General features: G+C 51.3%; 5 protein-coding genes across 5 annotated transcripts; 3 read left to right on the top strand and 2 right to left on the bottom strand.

Annotated features, from left to right (window-relative positions):
* Positions 1-653: 653 nt before the first annotated feature.
* On the bottom strand, positions 654-3,750 carry EDD37DRAFT_617488 (TRL1 protein). Its single transcript, XM_062815734.1, has one exon. The coding sequence runs from the start codon at positions 3,390-3,392 to the stop codon at positions 897-899; it is 2,496 nt and encodes an 831-aa protein (XP_062675507.1). The 5' UTR covers positions 3,393-3,750; the 3' UTR covers positions 654-896.
* Positions 3,751-3,762: 12 nt separating this feature from the next.
* EDD37DRAFT_60673 (uncharacterized protein) lies at positions 3,763-4,896 on the top strand. Its single transcript, XM_062814917.1, has one exon. It carries the CDS (start codon positions 4,045-4,047, stop codon positions 4,726-4,728), a length of 684 nt encoding a protein of 227 aa, XP_062675508.1. The 5' UTR covers positions 3,763-4,044; the 3' UTR covers positions 4,729-4,896.
* Positions 4,897-8,684: 3,788 nt separating this feature from the next.
* EDD37DRAFT_60376 (uncharacterized protein) lies at positions 8,685-10,704 on the top strand. Its single transcript, XM_062814680.1, has one exon. It carries the CDS (start codon positions 8,997-8,999, stop codon positions 10,623-10,625), a length of 1,629 nt encoding a protein of 542 aa, XP_062675509.1. The 5' UTR covers positions 8,685-8,996; the 3' UTR covers positions 10,626-10,704.
* A 420-nt stretch (positions 10,705-11,124) lies between these two features.
* EDD37DRAFT_60337 (MC family mitochondrial carrier protein) lies at positions 11,125-13,010 on the top strand. Its single transcript, XM_062814638.1, has 4 exons — positions 11,125-11,611; positions 11,669-11,679; positions 11,754-11,783; positions 11,851-13,010. Exons 1-4 carry the CDS (start codon positions 11,543-11,545, stop codon positions 12,653-12,655), a joined length of 915 nt encoding a protein of 304 aa, XP_062675510.1. The 5' UTR covers positions 11,125-11,542; the 3' UTR covers positions 12,656-13,010.
* On the bottom strand, positions 13,011-14,992 carry EDD37DRAFT_60338 (NAD-dependent histone deacetylase SIR2). Its single transcript, XM_062814641.1, has one exon. It carries the CDS (start codon positions 14,887-14,889, stop codon positions 13,366-13,368), a length of 1,524 nt encoding a protein of 507 aa, XP_062675511.1. The 5' UTR covers positions 14,890-14,992; the 3' UTR covers positions 13,011-13,365.
* Between the last annotated feature and the right edge of the window lie 3,393 nt (positions 14,993-18,385).

Genomic DNA, 18,385 nt, shown 5'->3' on the forward strand with positions numbered 1-18,385 from the left:
AGAGAGGAACGTCTGGAAAGGGCGTCGAAAAGGTGTGATGTGGTGTCGTACGGGTGTGTGTGTGTGTGGGTGGACTGAAGTACAAGTACAACAGAAGATAGTTGTGTATGGTGGTATGGTTTTCTGGTTGTGATGGTACTGGGTGCAGGCGTGCAATCAGTAAGAGCCTAAGAAGGGCGACAGACAGTTAGGGAGTGGAGCTGGGCACTGTTGTTTTGTCCTTGGCAACCGGGCGTCTTTGTCTTTTTCTTCGGAGAGGCGCGAGTAGCTTCAAATCGCCCCGCAGTTTCAACTAGTTTACGGGTAATGGACAAGAAGGTAATGCTGATTGTAGCACTGCAAAGATGAATGGATGTCTCCTAAGGGTGACCTTGTTGTTCAGATGCGCGATGCACAGCAGAGAGAATAAAGGTAAAGTGGTTGGTGGTGAGAATAACAAGAAAGGTCGAAAGAAAAAGAAGCGATGAATTGGAAGCAGCTGTCTCTCTCTCTAACAATTCCATCCACAGTGGAGGCGGCACGTCCGTCGCGCCTGCTGGCGTTGTTGTCGACCTCTCGCTAAAAGTGCTAAAAGTGGCTGCCGGGCAACCACCAATTCTCGTGACAGTGAATCGTCCACTCAGGAAGATTCTTTTGGAACTGCGATTCATTCACTGTCCATGAAATACTTGGTAGCTGTCTGTTACATGACGCTGTGCTCGCTTGGACTGATACTAAAACAGTATACATACACTATGCTGTGAATGATTTTCTCTACGCTTGCTTGCGAATCCTTTGTCAGCCCTAGACTTATTGTACAGCTCCCACGATGTGACGTGGTGGGCCTCCAGACCATTCATGTGATGTTGGGCTGAACGACCTCTACACTTTCGCTCATCCTCCACATCGCATGACCTTTACTTCCCAAGAGCATTGCGCTGCAAGACCGGTTTGACTGCTCCCTCCAAGATCACTCCGCCAGGCACCTCCTTATCGTGGATCGGGCCTCCACTCGTGTCGCCGGTTTCCCATCTTGCAAGAAGCTGGTTGCTTTCCACTGGCTTCACCTCCGGTCTTGACGTGCCAATCGTGATGTGTGGAATGGCATTGGCGCTGGACCACATAGGACCACCCTCTGCAGGGTAAAGTCGAACTACAAATGCCATGATACGATCGTCCCAGACCAGTCTCTCCAGCTTGACGCGTGCAGGACCAAGGCTTGGTGTCAGCTCACTCTTGTCGGTAAGCTTCTTGTTCTCCAGGGCCGTCCGGAAAGTCTCTGTATACATCTGCCACATCTGCCACATATCTTGTTGCGTGGCCGAAGCACGATGTATCAGTGTGACGTGGAATTCTCCCTGTATACGGCGTGACTGCTTCAGCATCCGATACATCTTTGCTTCCTCGGCATCCGTCTTGTCAAACATCGAGCCAAGTATGGAGTTAATCTGAGTGGCTGAGACTGGTACACCAAAGTATTCGAGTTTACCAATAAGCTGGTCGGGGCTAAAGGACTTTTCCTGTGGCGGTGTCTTCGAGTTCCGGCTTTGATTCTGGTTCTGGTTCTTGTGCTTCTTGTCAGGTTTGTTGAAGGACAGGTCGTGCTTGGTCGTCACTTCATGTCCCATTGCAAAGTTTATCGCCTCTTGCATCTCCTTGTCTCCAGGCATCTCATCTGGCAGCAGTCCTGGATATGCGTTGTACAGGTGGGTGATGACTGTTTCCAGGTTCTCTAATGATGAAGCCGAGACATCCAAGTTAATCACCTCGTCAAAATCAGAGTCTGGCGGTGAGCTGGTGTCGCAACCTTGGAATCGCTGGAGAAAACCTTCCATGATTGAGATGATCTCATCCTGGCTTTTACTTCCAGCTCGGATAGTCTGATGGTTATCCCCTCGCTCGAGCACTCGGTGACGGGTGACTGTGCGGATCTCGTCCAGCATACGGTCTTTGGGCTCATGGACATAGTGCAGAGCCACGAAGCGCGCTTCCGGGATCACCTTGCTGATATCTTCTATGATTTGCTGCCGCTCTCGCTTCTGGTGATTGTTCCGGTCTGCGATGACAACCTTGTGCGATGACATTTCGCTGGTAACTGCGTAGGCAAATCGCTGAGGTCGGTCTCTCTTACCCTCGATGTTGTCGTTCTGGACGTGACCAAAGTCGAAGAGCTTCACCAGCGCAGTCGCAACCGTGGTCTTGCCGCAGCCGATAGTTGCGATAGGAACCAGCACAATATTGGAGACCTGATGGCCATTTTCTGCATGTCCACCTCCTTCTTCCTTCTCTTGAGCGATGATGTCCGATCCTTTCTGTCCAATCTCTGCCAGAAAGCCGTCCCGCATCTTGATGATGCCATGATTCTGGTTGTAGGCTTGACCGAGAGAGGGATCCTTGGCCAATTGACGTCTCGCGTACAGTAAATATTCCTCCGTGATTTTCTTGTGCTTCTTGAACTTCGGTGGCTTTCTAGCGATGACAGCCTTGGTGCACTCCCGCCACTGGCGGTACATCAGATACGGTTCTTCGAACTTGTACTTGAAAAACCAGTCTGGAGAGAGCGACGCCGTCTTACTTCTCAGCTTGCATCTGACCACAAATCCTTCAGTATCTCTTCCCTCCCATGATCCTGTCTCGGCGCACTTGGCCAGGAACTGTTTGACTTCGTCCAGGGTCTGAATAATTACGTATTGAGCCTTTCTCATACCCCACTTGTCTGCGAATTCGTGTACTTCTGGACCGGACAAGGTGGCGAACTCGGGGAGGTTGAAGTTGAGTCCATGGAGGTATAGACCCGCCATCTCTGGAGGGTACTCGAGAACATGTTCCTCGAAATCATCGTCGCAAAGCTCAGCAACAGCGGTGACGTTCATCTCTCTCAGTGCGCGTGCAAGATCTCTTGTGGTCTTGCCCACGCTTTCTAGATGTCTCTTGACCCATTTCTCCCCAGTCATGGCATGGCTCACTTCGACATCGGAACGTGCTCCAGTGGAATGCTTACTGCAGACTAGTAGTGTACCGTCTTCAAGACCAGACATGAAGATGATGCACCCGTTCTCCTTGACGCTAAGCTCGTAGGGACCGGTGGTGTCATGCCCAATGTTGTGCCACTTTGTGCTTGGGACTTCGTCGACATTGAAGAACTTGTCGTACCCACGAATGGCTATTTCTGGAGTGCCGTCAGATTTCTTGGTGGTGAAAAGCCCTCGTGCATAGGTGGGAAGGTCGTCTCGTTTATAATCCCAATCGTTGAAACGCCACGAGTCGACGGTGATGTTTGAGCCTGCAACGGCAAAGGTCGTCTTTTTGCAAGAAAACCCCTTCTTACCACCACCACCACCACCTCGGCCTTTGCCTTTGTTGGCTTCAAGCGCGTTGCAAAGCTCGGCTATTTGATGTGGATCTTGGCCCATGATGAAGGGCGTCTTGAACAGGGCAGTGGTGAAAGGAGCAGCTGGGTGAGTGGGCAGGATGCCGAATTGTAAAGTATGATGCTTTCAACCTTGCAAAGAACTACTTCGAAGGCTCAACTAAAGGTGTGGTTGAAAGTCCGGGATCAAAAGCCAAAGTGCAAGTGAGAGTGTTGAAGAGAGGGACAAAAGACAATTAAATCATGGCAAGAACACTGCACTCGACGCAGGCACTCCTCCTCTCAATGAGTCCTCTGCAAGTACCAATGACTCACAATCTTCCTTGACAGTCCAGTCGCAATAGTGTGTGAGATCAATTCTGATTTTATATCGAGGCCGCACTGCACACCTCTATCTCAGTTGAAAATTGAAGGATTGGGCTCCGGGTCAGCCTTGCCTTCGCCAGTCAGGTAAGGCACTGCAGATTGACCACCAATAAAATGCTTGCGGACCCTGCCATGACTCAATAATTTGGACCGCAGTTTTTTGTGGCCTACGAACAGCACAGTGCTGTGGAGTGTCGACAATCCAAGTGCTGTATTGGCGTCACACCATCGAAGCACTCACCACTCTGAAAGATATTACTCTATTGCCTACAGAGTCCGACAGCGAAAATAAAGCCTTTGATCGGCCAGGACATTCCTGCACCGTCGCCATGTCTGACCTAAACCCGTTCCTCCAGGCCGCGGTCACTCCCGACCCTGACCCTCGACTATTGCCCGTCCTGCGAGCAAAACCTGAACTTGCCTCTGCCCAAGATGCACATGGTTATTCTCTGCTACATGCTGCCGCATCCTATAATCACCTCGACCTTTTGCGATCACTGATCAACGAGTTTGGGGTCGACATCAACCTTAAAGATGAAGATGGGGAGACTTGCTTGTTCGTTGTGGAGACTGTGGAAGCCGCAAAGTGTCTGGTGGAAGAACTACACGTTGATGTTGGCGTACAGAACGACGAAGGTATGACGGCCGCAAAGAAATTCGTATCCGAAGAGGAATTCCCGGACGTTGCAGAGTACCTTCAAACGCTTTCTCACCAGAATCAAAGCACCGATGCCGCTTCTAACCGGAGTGGTCCTGTTCCGAATGATGCGACACAACGTATCCCACCACCACCACCACCTAATGTGACCATAAATATCGACACAGCGGCAAATGCATCGGCTAACGGCATCGAGCAAGAGCCAGACCCAGAGTTTAGGAGGAGGATAGAAGAGCTCGCTGCCAAGGAGAATTTCAACACGGAGGAGGGCCAGAGGGAATTGCGCGAGTTGATCACGGACGCGGTCAGAGGGGTTGGCAATGAGGAACGCGACGTTCGAAGACGAATGCAGTGATTGTTAAGGCCAGGCTTGAGACCCTTGTGACCCTTTTCGGAAACATCGACGCATACCACATCCCACGACGAATGGGTGGCGCGATAACAAGCATGAACCTCTATGGATCAACCTGCAATCTACAGGGTTCAGGGGTATCTGAAGATGTCTGCGATCAGCCTGAAGTCTTTCAGTCATTCATCCACGCGGTTACCCGGCTCCCTCCTACCCGGGCCGCAAATCGCAGACCGGTGCTTCCCATTGGGAAGTAGCTGACTAGATACCACAACAACGCCACCAGCTGGATGATGGACGAAAATAGTGTCAAAATGGTCGAGTGGAGCTGAAGATATAAGTCAGCAACCGGGGTGACTAGGGGTCAAATGGACTCGAAAACATACTCCGACTGCAAAATAGATGGTCATCACAATGGAGCCAAAGTAAGCCGCAGTGAAGGGCAATCGGGGCCCAGATATCAGATGCACGGCATACTGGTATGGGCCCATCAAAAACGCCCATGATGCGATGAACAGCAGGGAGCCGACAGACCACCTATCAAGACGCGTCAGCCACACATACATCTCGATCCAGACACATGCACAATTTCAAGCCCTTAGTTGCCAAAATGGAAACCAATCCAAGGTCAATGGGCAATGGTGCATCCCCGGTATGAGCAGCATTCTGGATGTAGAAGAGCTGACATCATCATGGGGTTACGCGCCGTCACATGGCCATTCCGACTAGATCGTAGTGGTGTGTAGCCATGCTAAGAAAGGAAAAGGTAGGAAACACCTACAGAATAGCGAATTTTCGAGGCCGCAGCGAAAGGACCGGAAACAAGGCGAAACAGATAATAAAACATGCCAATGCGGCAACATTGCATCCACCGAAAATGAGTAGTCGGTCCCATCGACTCACTATCGAGACAGAATAGTCAGTATGCTCGCGGCTTGGGCAGCTCCCGAGCTGGTATGTAGCAATGTGCGCATCGCGGACTTACGAGCAAACCACCCCTCCTCTTCTTCTCTCCTCGTGGGTGCAGGTAAGGGTGCGCCTGGCGCCTCATGTGTGGGCAACTGGACATAGCCTCCCCGTGCAAAAGGGTTCAGCGACGAAAGAGTTGACAGAATGGGAGTCGAGGAGGATGTATTAGCCGGCACATCCGGATCTCTTCTCGACCAACCCAAGGAATTCAGCGAGTCTCGAAAGGCAGAAGAAGTCATGTTGACTGGTCACTCTACCCTTTCAGGCTTTCCCTTCTCGTCTAGTGACTTGTAATCAGACTCAAGTGTTCTCGTCCAAAGGCCAAGATGGCTGGTGTACGCGCTAGAGGCTCCCCAAGGCTGATAGGAAATCTCAGAGCCCAAAAACTCTGTATCTTTTTCAAAGGCTGAGCGACGTCGAAGTGGAGGCTAGAAGAATGTTTCTTGCAGAATCAGGTATGCTGCTTGTGGTTTAACAGGTCTCGACGCGGGCTCTGCAGACGATCGAAGCTAGTGGGACGGAAGGGTGACCCTAGTTGCAGGCAAACTGAGAGGTGCGAGCATTGAACGTCTGTGTAGAGACCCAGACGGGGGTGGAGGCAGTAGAGCGTGTTCCGGATGCTTGCAGGATGATGTCTAGGTTCGTTTGCGAGCGGGGTTCACCGAAGGTTCAAGAGGCAGCAAGGGATTCTTTCGTGCACGGGTCGAGATGTTCGGAGGAGTTGACGGTGACCGTGGACAGGCCAGGCATATGGGCGAGGAATTTTGGATCGAGGTGCCAGGGAGAGCAGGCTGCTTCGAAGAGGTTGAGGTGTTCTCCAATGTGGACAAGCGGGCCGCAGATCAAACCTGCCACCGTTGGACTAAAAACTTGGTTGATTAAAGCCAATGGCAAAAGACCTCCAATCACGCCCGGTTCTCTTACTCCTTCATGTACATATCACTTGCATAATGACCATCATCACCCTGGTCACGAACAAGACACAGCGCGTACACGCGCACTCCATCCAACATCAGACCGAATTCGAACTGACTCACCATTCTGAGATGCATGATGCATGGGACCTGTCCGGAGCTAAAAAGCCTCACTAAGTAGCTAGACGACTGTACGTTACCCGGCCAGAAAGCCTGACGGCAGCAGGCATCGGTACGGACCATTCGGACAGCTTTCAGCTAGAACTGTATGCCCACACCCACAGTCACCTCAAAGGAGGGGTTCCAAAGGCCCCGCGGTATGCGGCCGTGGCGTTTGCATGAACCATGCAGACAACCGCCAGAGCTTTGAACCACGCAAAAGGACGAACTTGTGTTTGAGGAGTTGCTTCTGATCGATGCCGTGTAATGTTGCACAACTGATCCGACGAAAACTGAGACTCTCAACAACCCCGATCATGTTGCAATAGGGCTTGAAGCCTTGTCCGGGGCGAGTTGAAGCATCTACAGTTTGACACGCGTGATGACAGGAATTCGTATGCCATTCCGGAAAAAGAATACGTACTTCATGGGCCTTGATGGCGCACACCGCAATCGAGGTGTGGCTGATACTCGGGCTTGACAAATGATCTCTCAAGAGCACTTGACCTGCATTGACCCATCCCGGATGATCTACTACTGGGATCATGACTACTTGATATTCAAGTCATGCATGAGGCTGGTGGGGGATTGATAGGTTGGAAGGGTGTATTGGTACAAGGCTATGTGGGCGGAATATGCTCTGAGCTTACCAACATGACCCATCTTGTACTGGCACCCGAGACAGTTATGGCATTTGGCAAGCATGTATTCCAGCTAGAAATTCCCATTTCACTGTCGCCTTGCCCTCCTGCCTTCTGGCAGACCAATACGCTCGACTAAAGGGTCCAAGCCATGCCGGATTTCCAAACGATTGGCTTGCCGACCCTCGCCGCTCATGGGGCTGCGCCTGATAGAGTGAGCAATGGATGGAATGCAGACGCAAACCAGTTTGGAAGGGCTGTTGTGGGAATATGCGGCAGATAGCCTTGCATAACACGTATATAAAGGGCATGCCTAAGTTAGTGACCCTGCCGGACGTAGCGAGGACAGCTCTTCTCCGTTTCGTTCGTGGATTGGCACTCCCAAAAGACCTGACTCATTGGCGGTTCATCAATTTCTTCCACTCTTATCCGGAAGATCTACATGTAAAGATACTTTGTTACGTGGCAGCTCACCATTTAACCACCCGGACTCCATCACCAACTGTCATTGCGGAACAGCACAAAGAAACCAATCATTGTCTGTCCACCTCGAGGTTGACGCCTCAAGCCAAGCCCGGACCCCGTGCCAAGGCGAAGTTATCGCCTGAGGTCGAGGTTGAGTTCCAATTGGCGGCGGCGCCAGTGTTTCCATTTACAGGTCAAGCCTCAAATCAAGGCGGCGTGTGCGTCTGCGTCTCCCTTTTCGAAGCGGCAATATCGGCCTCGGACTCTCTCTCATAGTCACTGCCACAATCTATTGACACCCTCTACAAGGCCGCAAGCTCACCGAACACTGTGTCCCTTCCTGCCACAAACAAAGTTCCTCTCGCCAATTGAGCATACCCACCCAAGCTACAGCTCGCCTCCCGTCCAAAACCGCATCGCCCCTCGACCTCTTGACCGAGCCCCTCCTCCCACCTCCGAACCACATTCCCGCGTGTCGAATTGTCGGTGTGCGTCAACAACATCCGCCAATCCGTCCTCCACGACCATCATCCCACGCTGAGCGCATTATCTACCTTGCTGGACTTACAGTCACTTGCGTTCTATCGGGCCTGAGTGTCAGAGTTTGCGAGAAGTGATTGAAGAGGCGGCCCAAGGCGGCACACCATCAATCGGAGTGAAGTCATATCTCACACCCACTGTGTACGATCGAGCGCACAACTGCGCGACTAGTTCGAGTCAACCTGTGTATAAGGATCACGCCTCAGACCAGTCGATTATATACCATACCTCGCCTTTACGACTAGAGGACGGAATCAGGCCGAACGAGCGTGTCACTGCTTACAGTGCATTCTGCAGTCAGCCTTACAATCTAATTGACGGAGCTCAACGTCACACATGATCAACGCCTCGGTCTGAGAAGCTCGTCAACACTGCTTCAGACTCCCTTACAGTCAGCTTGATCACAGACCCGGCATTACATCCGGCCACGTTTCCCCCACGAGCGCGCACCCGATCAGAAAGCCTTGCGATGGACATGGCCGTATAGTACCCAGCCTCGTTCAGTGCAAATCATATTCCTATACAACGCCACCACTACACCACACATTCATCTCATCTAGGAGCTTCCGCCCTTTCATCCCAGACTATGAGTCATTCCTCGGGAGCCATGCCCTTCATCAAAAGCGAGCCGGATGACTTCGGCAACAACCCAAACCGGTTCATGTCCGCCTCCACCTATGGCAATGCGCAAAATTTCGGTACTCAATTCAACACCCAAGATGGTGGGAGCATAGACCCCTCTGAATTGTCTATGCAGAACAACAACTTTGGGGGGATGCCTTATAACTTCGGCGGCAACAATATGTCGTCAAGTTTCAGCATGGGCAATTCTGGCTATGATGATAGCGAGCTGCTGGAGAGTCTCGACTTTAGCAATAATGGCCCGGCCATGCTTGATGACTTCACCACCTTGCCTCAACACAACAACAATAACAGAAACTCTGGTGCTGTTTCCATGAATCAACAAAACCGCATGTCCAACATCTACTCCAGTACACCTGACGGACCTCCCATTCAGAGTCCTTTTCTGGGCACATTTGATTACAACCAGTTCCGACCCATGAATTCGCTACCACAGCACATGTCGCCTCTACAAGGCTCCCAGTTTGCCAAGCGTCCTAGCATCCAGTCGGCAAACAGGAAGTCGTCGGACCAACAACGGACTCCGATGACACCACGCACGGCAGCCATGGCAGGCTTGCACATTGGAACTCCGGAAGGCGGCAATGTGACCAACGGACGACCCATCAGAGCACCCAATCTTCAAAATCGGCATGCTAAGACGTTGTCGGGTCAATATGACAGCACGCCTGGAAGTCTCCACTCATTCTTGGATTCTCCCTTATCGTCACCTGGTACAGGCATGCACCACGCTGGTATCTCAGAGACCATTGGTTCTGGTCAGCACGCGTCATTGCCGGCAAAGGTCGAGAATGGGATGCCCAACGCAAATTCCGCTGAGGATAAGAAGCGTCGAAGACGAGCATCTCACAATGCTGTTGAACGGCGGCGACGGGACAACATCAACGAGCGCATACAGGATCTGTCACATTTGGTGCCACAGCATCGCTTGGACGATGACAAGGTCAAGAAGCAGCTGCAAAGCAATACCCCCATGTCACCCTCAATGGGTGCAACCAGCATGAGTCCTCCGAATGCTAACAGCACGAACACGTCGTTGTTGGCAATCGCCGCGGGACGGCGCGCTGCGAGCACGGCAGGTAACATCACGATTGGGTTGCCCATCGAAGAAAAGGAGAAAGGACCCAACAAGGGTGACATTCTCAACGGCTCAGTGAGCTGGACAAGGGACCTGATGTGGGCTCTTCATCTCAAATATCAGCAAGAAGATGAACTGGCGCAATACATCACCTCTCTAGGTGGCACATGGCCATTCCAAATCACTGATGATGAAAAACGGATGCGGTCCGAAGTCGTGGACGCTATTGAGAAGAATGACGTGACTTCTTTCTCATATACGAGGACGGATGGCAGTGGGCTCCGTGTTCCTCGACACACGAACCTGGCAGGCGACAGGGTCCAGAACCCCAGTCTGAGTCCGCAGAGCAATTTTGAGCTCAGTCCAGGCTTCCACAGCGGCGGCAGTGGTACTCAAAGCGGAAGTAATGGCCAGGGACAACCTCAGTACTGGCACAGCGCCGGACATGGGGGCATTAGCTTCAAAGAGGAAGACGAATTTATGGAGATGAACTAATGGAGAGATGTGCAGACGGTTAAGCTTATACGATGTTGCCAGCTATCACAACAGAGAGTTCAAGGAGCTGATGGGAAACAACAATATACAACACGGCGAGTCACAGTCCTTGGAGCGGTCGAAATGCATGATACAGAGGCGATGAATGCTGAGAGGATATGATGATGGGACACTTTTCTCCGAAACCTGGTCTGTCTTTTGAAGGTTCCCCTGGTTATGCGGCGTTTGGGGCGTGGGATTTCAGGATGCATGCTTATCCTTCACGTTCGGCTTTGATACCCCTTCGTTTTGTCGACGGTTTTTTTCTCTTCCATATCATTGAGTGCTTGCAGAGTTCTACCCCCTCATGTTGGGACTGTATTGTAGGTAGAGACAATATCAAGGTTAATGAGTCTTAGATTGCTGTTGAGAAACCATTGAGTACAAGTAGGAGGCCATCTTGGTTTCATGATACTCCCTCCGTACGAATCCAATGATATACTGCCTTGGAGAAGTCTTTGGGTTTTGGTGACTGGCAGTTGGAGAACCCCATGATTTTCAACCTTTCTCCACCCTTCGCGACCTCGAATCCGAGACCGCGCCCTACGAGAGCCACGGAGAGCTTACTTATCACAGCTGTTCGGGACAAGTCCGCCGATGTCGTTCCGTTGGAATCTCTCGTCAAATAATTGTTTCCTACTTTCTCTCTTTGTGCTTTTTTGGAGAAAAGAGATATTTTGTCCCTATCTTTATTACTCTGAGTGTGGAGTGTCGTCCTTCAAGTCTCTTTTAGAACAGTCACCCTTATTTGTTGCTGGACGTTCAGTCTACTGTAGCTTGCTCGCTCGATAGACCGCAGCCTTGCTTTTGGGCACGTAGCATAGAGCACGCAACACACTGCACACGACCTCGACCTCGACCTCTGCACTCTCACCAAGATGACGACGGAGAAACCTTTGGGCTTCGGCTACCAGTTCGCCGCCGGCGCTATCGCCGGTGTGTCTGAAGTAAGTGAGACCCAAAGTGCGCCGGACCTGTGGACCAAGCTAACACGCGGCACCTAGATTCTGATAATGTGAGCTACGCTGCGCACAGGTGTCCTGCGACGACATGAGATGCTGTCTTTACTAATGCATTCCTGATTCACAGGTATCCTCTAGACGTGGTCAAGACGAGAGTGTCAGTACTTACCCATCTACCTCGTCCCTGCCCTCGGATCTCGACTAATCTGGCTGTGGTGATGCAGACAACTCCAAGGCAAACCTGTCCCAGGTCAAGACTACTACACCGGCATGGGCGACTGTTTCAGGAAGATCATCAAGAACGAAGGACCCTCCAGACTGTACCGCGGCATCGGCGCGCCGATCATGATGGAAGCGCCCAAACGAGCGACCAAATTCGCGGCCAACGACTCCTGGGGCGTGTTCTATCGCAAGCTCTTCAACGTCGAGAAACCGACGCAACCTCTCGCGATCCTGACGGGCGCCACCGCCGGCGCGACCGAAGCCTTTGTCGTGGTTCCCTTCGAGCTGGTCAAGATCAGATTACAAGATCGCGCAAGCGCGGGCAAATACAACGGCATAGCCGACTGTGTGGTCAAGATTGTGAAGTCTGAGGGTCCCCTGGCGCTGTACAACGGCCTCGAGTCCACACTTTGGAGACATATTCTGTGGAACGCGGGATATTTCGGTTGTATTTTCCAGGTCAAGGCGCTTATGCCGGCGGTCGACAAGAAGGATAAGGTCAAGGCTATGGCTACGGATTTCACATCGGGAGCCATTGGTGGTACCGTCGGCACGATACTCAACACCCCGATGGATGTGGTCAAGTCGCGGATCCAGAATTCGCCTAAGATAGCGGGCTCGGTGGCCAAGTATAATTGGGCTTGGCCCGGATTGGGCACGATGATGAAGGAGGAGGGCTTTGCCGCGCTGTACAAGGGGTTCTTGCCTAAGGTGCTGAGATTGGGTCCGGGTGGTGGTGTGCTGCTGGTGGTGTACACCACTGTCATGGACTATTTTAGAACGTTGGGTGCTCAGCCAATCGTCTAGACGAGAAACGACGAGGCTATGTGGAGATCGACGGCCTTCCTTTGATGCTAGGGGGCCTGTTCTCCTCTCATGCGACAGACAAAGTGACTCCCGTGTTAGACTTTGTCTTGTTTCAGAGTCGGTATCATGGATCACCTCAGCATCGACAGGACAAGGCTCAACCTTTATGGTCATCACTCTGAGTTTCCGAAAGGGGTCCGAGAAGCGGGAGGTAACACAGCAATAGACTGGGTCGGAATTTTGGCAGGAGGATCTATTCGAGTCATAGGCTTAACCTCTGGCATTGCTGCTCTAGATTCGAAGCTGCAAGAACGAGAGAGATGCAGAGTCAGAAACGCGAACATTTTTCATTTCGTACAGGGAGTCAGCTTTCAGTCAAGAAGCTCACTTTTCTCGATAATAGCCCTATCCAAAGGTTATGACCTTGCCATTCGGCACCCACATGCGTTGTGCGGGATTCCAAAATGCTAGAATCCACGACAATCGTACAAACGAGTAGGCCATGCCTAAGAAGAAAGAATGATACCGTTTTTGCCCAACAGACCCAGTCCACCTCGACTTGAATGATGTCGAATGAGAACAAGTGTGGATAACGAAGGCGTTGACTCCTCAAAGCGTCCCAGGCGTGTTCCAACAGACCGATCCTGATACCTAATATATTAATGCACAGGCAACATAATGCGTAACAATAGCTCCCGACCCGAGGGACATCATTTTGCTCGTCTGACATACCATCTCGACCTTTGCCCTGCTTCAAGCTCGATCGTAATCTTGGAAGGCGGAAGTTTAGTGCCGTTGGATTTCGCTTCAGATCGTGATTCTGCTGCGTCTGATGGCCCGTTATGTGCAGCAATCTTCTTTGACTCTGTCCTGACTGCGTGCTTCTCAGGTGGGGATACAGCCTGGTCAGAGACCTTGTCATCCGTTTTTATGATGGCGCCATTCTGGGGCGGGACCATCTGTTCGGTTGACTTGTGCTGCTTCGGGCGCAGTTCGAGATTCTCCTTTGCCTTAGCTGCGGAAGACTTCTTAGGTTTTTCCATCGGTATTTGTGTATCATCCGTATTTCGATTTTCCCACAGTCGCTCCTGCAGCACAGTGGACCATCCTGCTCGTCGAGCAATCTCCTCGAGGATAAGGTCACACTCTCCCAAGAGCTCAATGTCTACTTTGACGCCGTCACGTGTGCAGCGGTCTTTGCTGATCCATATCTGTGGCACTTTAGGTGGTATGATTAGAGGCATATCATTCACAGGCTCGACTTTGAGGGAGGTGCCGATGATAACAAGCAGATCCACCTTTGTCTTGTCGTCCTCCAGTCGCGGTTCGTAGGCTTGAGAGATGGGCTCGCCAAAGAAAGTCATGTCTGGCTTCATTAGGCCCTTCGGAAACTGACTCTGGCTCTCTCCGTCCTCTTCATCCGTGTCCTCGTAGTCATCCCGCTTGCGCTTCTTTTTCCCACTTCGCCCACGCTGCTTTGAATCCCTGACGTCCGGATCCAGGGAGCATTTACAGAATGGAATTTTGCCAGCTCGGACGTGCGGCATGTATTTCCGCGCCGTAGTCCTTTTCCCGCAGCTCATGCAGGTGGCAGTTGCTAAAGTACCGTGACATTGAATGACTTTTGATAGGGGTAGACCAGCAGCGACTTCAAGTCCGTCTATGTTTTGGGTATATATCGTCAACAACTTCCCCTTTGATTGCAGCAGGGCAAGAAACGCGTGTGTGGCGCTATATCTCGGGACAAGAGGAACATCAGTTGATTTGGTACTCTTCTTGTCATCATTGACTGGCACAAGGCCTTGCATCCTAGGAAAGACCTTCGCTGCCTGCTTGAAGAATTCGCCTGGATCTGTCTTGAAATTTGCGATGTGAAAAAGCTCCTGGGGGTCATCGTAGATCGAATCCGTAAGAAGATTGTAAACCCCATTCTGGGAGCGGAAGTCCGGGACACCCAGAGAAGTCGAGATTCCAGCTCCTGTGAGGACAACAATGTTCTTTGATGACTTGAAAAGTGACACTGCGTGGTCGAAAGTATAGTACTCCTGCAGACGGGGTCGGGTTTGCGGAGCGTTCTTGACCGGAGAATTCAGTCGCCGCGGCGGCAATGACGACGCCCTTTCCGTGCTTAACTGCCAAAGCCGCAGTAGCTTCGAAGGCCGAGCTGGCGAAGCGTTGGAGTCAGCATCTCTGTCACGGTACTGGGCGGGAGACTGAGGTGCTGAGTAAGACATATTGGTGCCAGATGCACCCAGCCAAAGTTGCTGACGCTGGAATATCGGTAAAATTACGACTTGAGATCTGGGAGGGTCAGGGCTTCATGATAGGTCAAAGTCCCACGTAGGCTGTCATGCCTCTGCCATAAGGATGCGGGAGGTTTTGTCAATGTGTGCGGTCTTCTCCAGGACAACAACGACGATTGATGCAGCGAGAGTCGATTCATATTCGACTATCAAGGCCGTTGTATGAACTCGGAACGGCTTGACTGGTATCTAGTAATGTCGTTCGACGGAAGACATACAGGACATGTCGTCTGTAAGTTGAGAAAACGTGTAGTCTAGTAGAGTGAATGTTTGCTGCTCGAGTTGCTCTTGACAGATTTGAGGCTGTGTACTTTCGTACCTAGGTATCCGTATTTTCAGGAGCATTCGACAATGACGTCGTACTCGTAATCAGATCACGTGGACGCGCTCTTGGAACGCGTTCCTTCTCGAACGCGTTTGCGTCGCTCCAGCCCCAATCGATGATTAACCGAGTCGACCTAACTGCAGACCGCACCGTGTAAACACACAGATCAGCCACCGCTGTGTCAATCGTTCTTCATCCTTACCACTTTCTGGCCATGTCTTGCATACACGGTTGGCAATAAAAACATGCCTTCCGCTCCTTTCGCCATCTCGTCGCAGTCAAGGAAGAAGCTGAAGACATTTGCATTCGACGAGAAATTGACCGTGGGGCAAGAGGACAAAGAAAATCAATCTGGCGACGGCGAAGAGCAAGTGAGCGACAACGAGCACAATGAGGATGCTCGAGATGGCAATTCTCACCACGTCCCTCACACACCTGCTGTTCGAATCCCCTTTGAAGACCTCATTGCAAACACCGAAGACGCTTTTAACTGTGCGCCCCCATTAGCGACTCCAAAAGATCATGTACTTTGGGACCCCGAAAGCTCCGCCGGTTCAAAAGGTGCTGCTGGTACACAAAGAAGCAGGAAGCGTGCTCTGAGTTCTTCGCCCGCTTCTTCCCAGCAATTGTCCGCCCAAAAGGATGCTATGAACCTCGACGCATTGAACAGGTCACTGCGAACACCAAATAATGACCCCACAAAAGATCTCTGGAATCGCTACACTACTGCAAACGCATTGAAACACAACCAGGGAGAATCCGCCTTACCTGCTTATGCTCACCTCCTCCCTTCGTCTCCTCAGACTCCAAACGGCACCAGTAAGGACAGCGGCCTGCGCAGGACACACAGTTGTGGAGTGGAGTGGCCTACGTCGAAAGCAAAGCGGAGAAAGACTGAAAACAAAGAATTGCAGGGCCGTACCAAGGACCTTTTCGCCGCATCTCGGAAAGATATCCTTCGTCGTGATTTATCCAACAATACTCGAGTTGGACTCCTTTTGGAAAAGATCCAGGAAAGCCTGGCGAAGAAGGCTGCGAATGATGAGAGTCCATCAAGCTCCTCTCCACTACCGGATCGCCGATCACAAGGGCGGCTAGCATCTCCGACAAGACTACAGAACAAAGAACAATCAGAGCCGCCTGCTGACACAAAAACGGACGATGTCGGTAATGAACAAGACGCCACACCGAACAACAAGAGCCGAGCAGGAGATTCTTTCTCTTCTGAGTTTGGTGACGATGGTCTGGATCTGGAAGCTTTCGAAAGTATCGAACATGCAATTGCGCAAGGTTTGGTGCAAGATGAGACTGCAGTGAGACAGAGCGAGGAGATATCTAGTAGGGGTGCTGCGGGTCATGCGCGAAGCCGAACCATGTCTCCGCAGCCGATGGCCCAGTGTGGAGTGCAACAAGATACTCATGACGCAGAGGACCTCGAAGGGCAGCAGCATCAGGCTCCTGTGGTGTCTGCAGAAGTCGACAACGAGTTTGATGATGATGATGACGACGAAGAACTAATGAATGAGATGCTTGATCTTGCTGCACGATACGACTCACAGCCAAAGTCTTCCTCAAAGAAAGTATCGTTTGCTGTGCAGTCGACTCCACCCTCCGAAGCTCAGCCCAAGCGTCTGGAAACCTTGGACGAGTTCGAAGACGCTTTTGACGATGATGACGACTTATGGGAAGGTATTGCAAATGCGACCTCGCTAGAAGCAGCAGTGGTAGGGTCCACAGAACCTGTGCGTTCCAGTTAGACTGCCATTTGGTGTACCATATGCTGATAGTGTATATAGAACACCACGGATAACAGAGCCATCGAACGTTATCTTGTTATCGATGTCTTCGAGAGCCAGTATGAGTCCAAACCCGGGCGCAAACGAGCTGAAAAAGTACGACGCCCATGCCATTTCCCGTTCATATTCTAACCAGCCGCAGATGCTCTCGGTCAAGGACGAAAAGACCGGAATGCTGTACATTGTATGTCTTCGGGATTCTTGGTACGACACTCGATGCACAAAAGGGTCATACGTCCACATAATTGGGAAATTTGACCGTACGGGTCAGTGTGTCGTGAATGATGCCGAGAACATGATCATTCTTCACCCGGACCACTTAATATCGTCCACAGTTGTTGGGGACTCCTTCACCTGTATGCGAAGAGCTGTCTTGCAAGACAGAGTGAAAGCGACCGGCGCAGCGACTCAACCGCAGGTCTACGGTCATATTTTACACGAAGTCTTTGGTCAAGCAATGCGTCTCAACAGATGGGACATGCAATCTTTCAAGGACATTATCGCCGAAATACTCCCATCTTACTTGGAGTCCCTCTATGAGATAGGAGTCCAGCTGCAAGACGCTACCGAGTATCTGCTAGGGAAGACCCCGGAGCTGACGGCATGGGCAAGTGTCTTTGTCGGCGACGTTTTATCTCCAGATGCAGTCGCTCGGGATCGCCATGGCGTACTTGTGCCTACCACAATCAACAAATTGCTGGAGCTTGAAGAACATATATGGTCACCAATGTATGGTTTGAAAGGTAATATCGATGCGACAGTACAAGCTCAAATGAAGCTTCCAAACGAGTCTTCACCTCGAACGCTGCTTGTGCCATTTGAGCTGAAGACCGGCAAGAGAGACAATGTGGAACAACATCGAGTTCAAACAGCATTGTACACACTCCTGCTGTCCGACAGATACGACATCAATGTCACATGTGGCGTACTATACTACCTGGAAACCTCAAAGACCTTCCGTGTCGAAGGTATCAGAAATGAGATTCGACACATGGTCATCGAGCGAAATGAGCTGGCTTGTTATGTGCACGACAAGCTGGCACTACCGCCCATGATCAAGAAGGAACATACCTGCAAAAGCTGCTACTCCAAAGCTGCCTGTTTCATCTACCACAAGCTGTCCGAAGATGGTGATGCAGTGACGAGTGGTGTCGGAGAGAGATTCAATGAGGTCGTCGACCATCTGTCTCCTGCGCATCAGGTATTCTTCAAGAAATGGGACGATCTGCTCACTAAAGAGGAGCGTGATACCATGAAGTTCAGACGAGAACTGTGGACGATGTTGGGTGCAGAACGTGAATCAGTT

Source organism: Exophiala viscosa, assembly GCF_022695815.1.
Source record: "Exophiala viscosa unplaced genomic scaffold EDD37scaffold_1, whole genome shotgun sequence".
In the NCBI taxonomy this organism is placed as follows: Eukaryota; Fungi; Ascomycota; class Eurotiomycetes; order Chaetothyriales; family Herpotrichiellaceae; genus Exophiala; species Exophiala viscosa.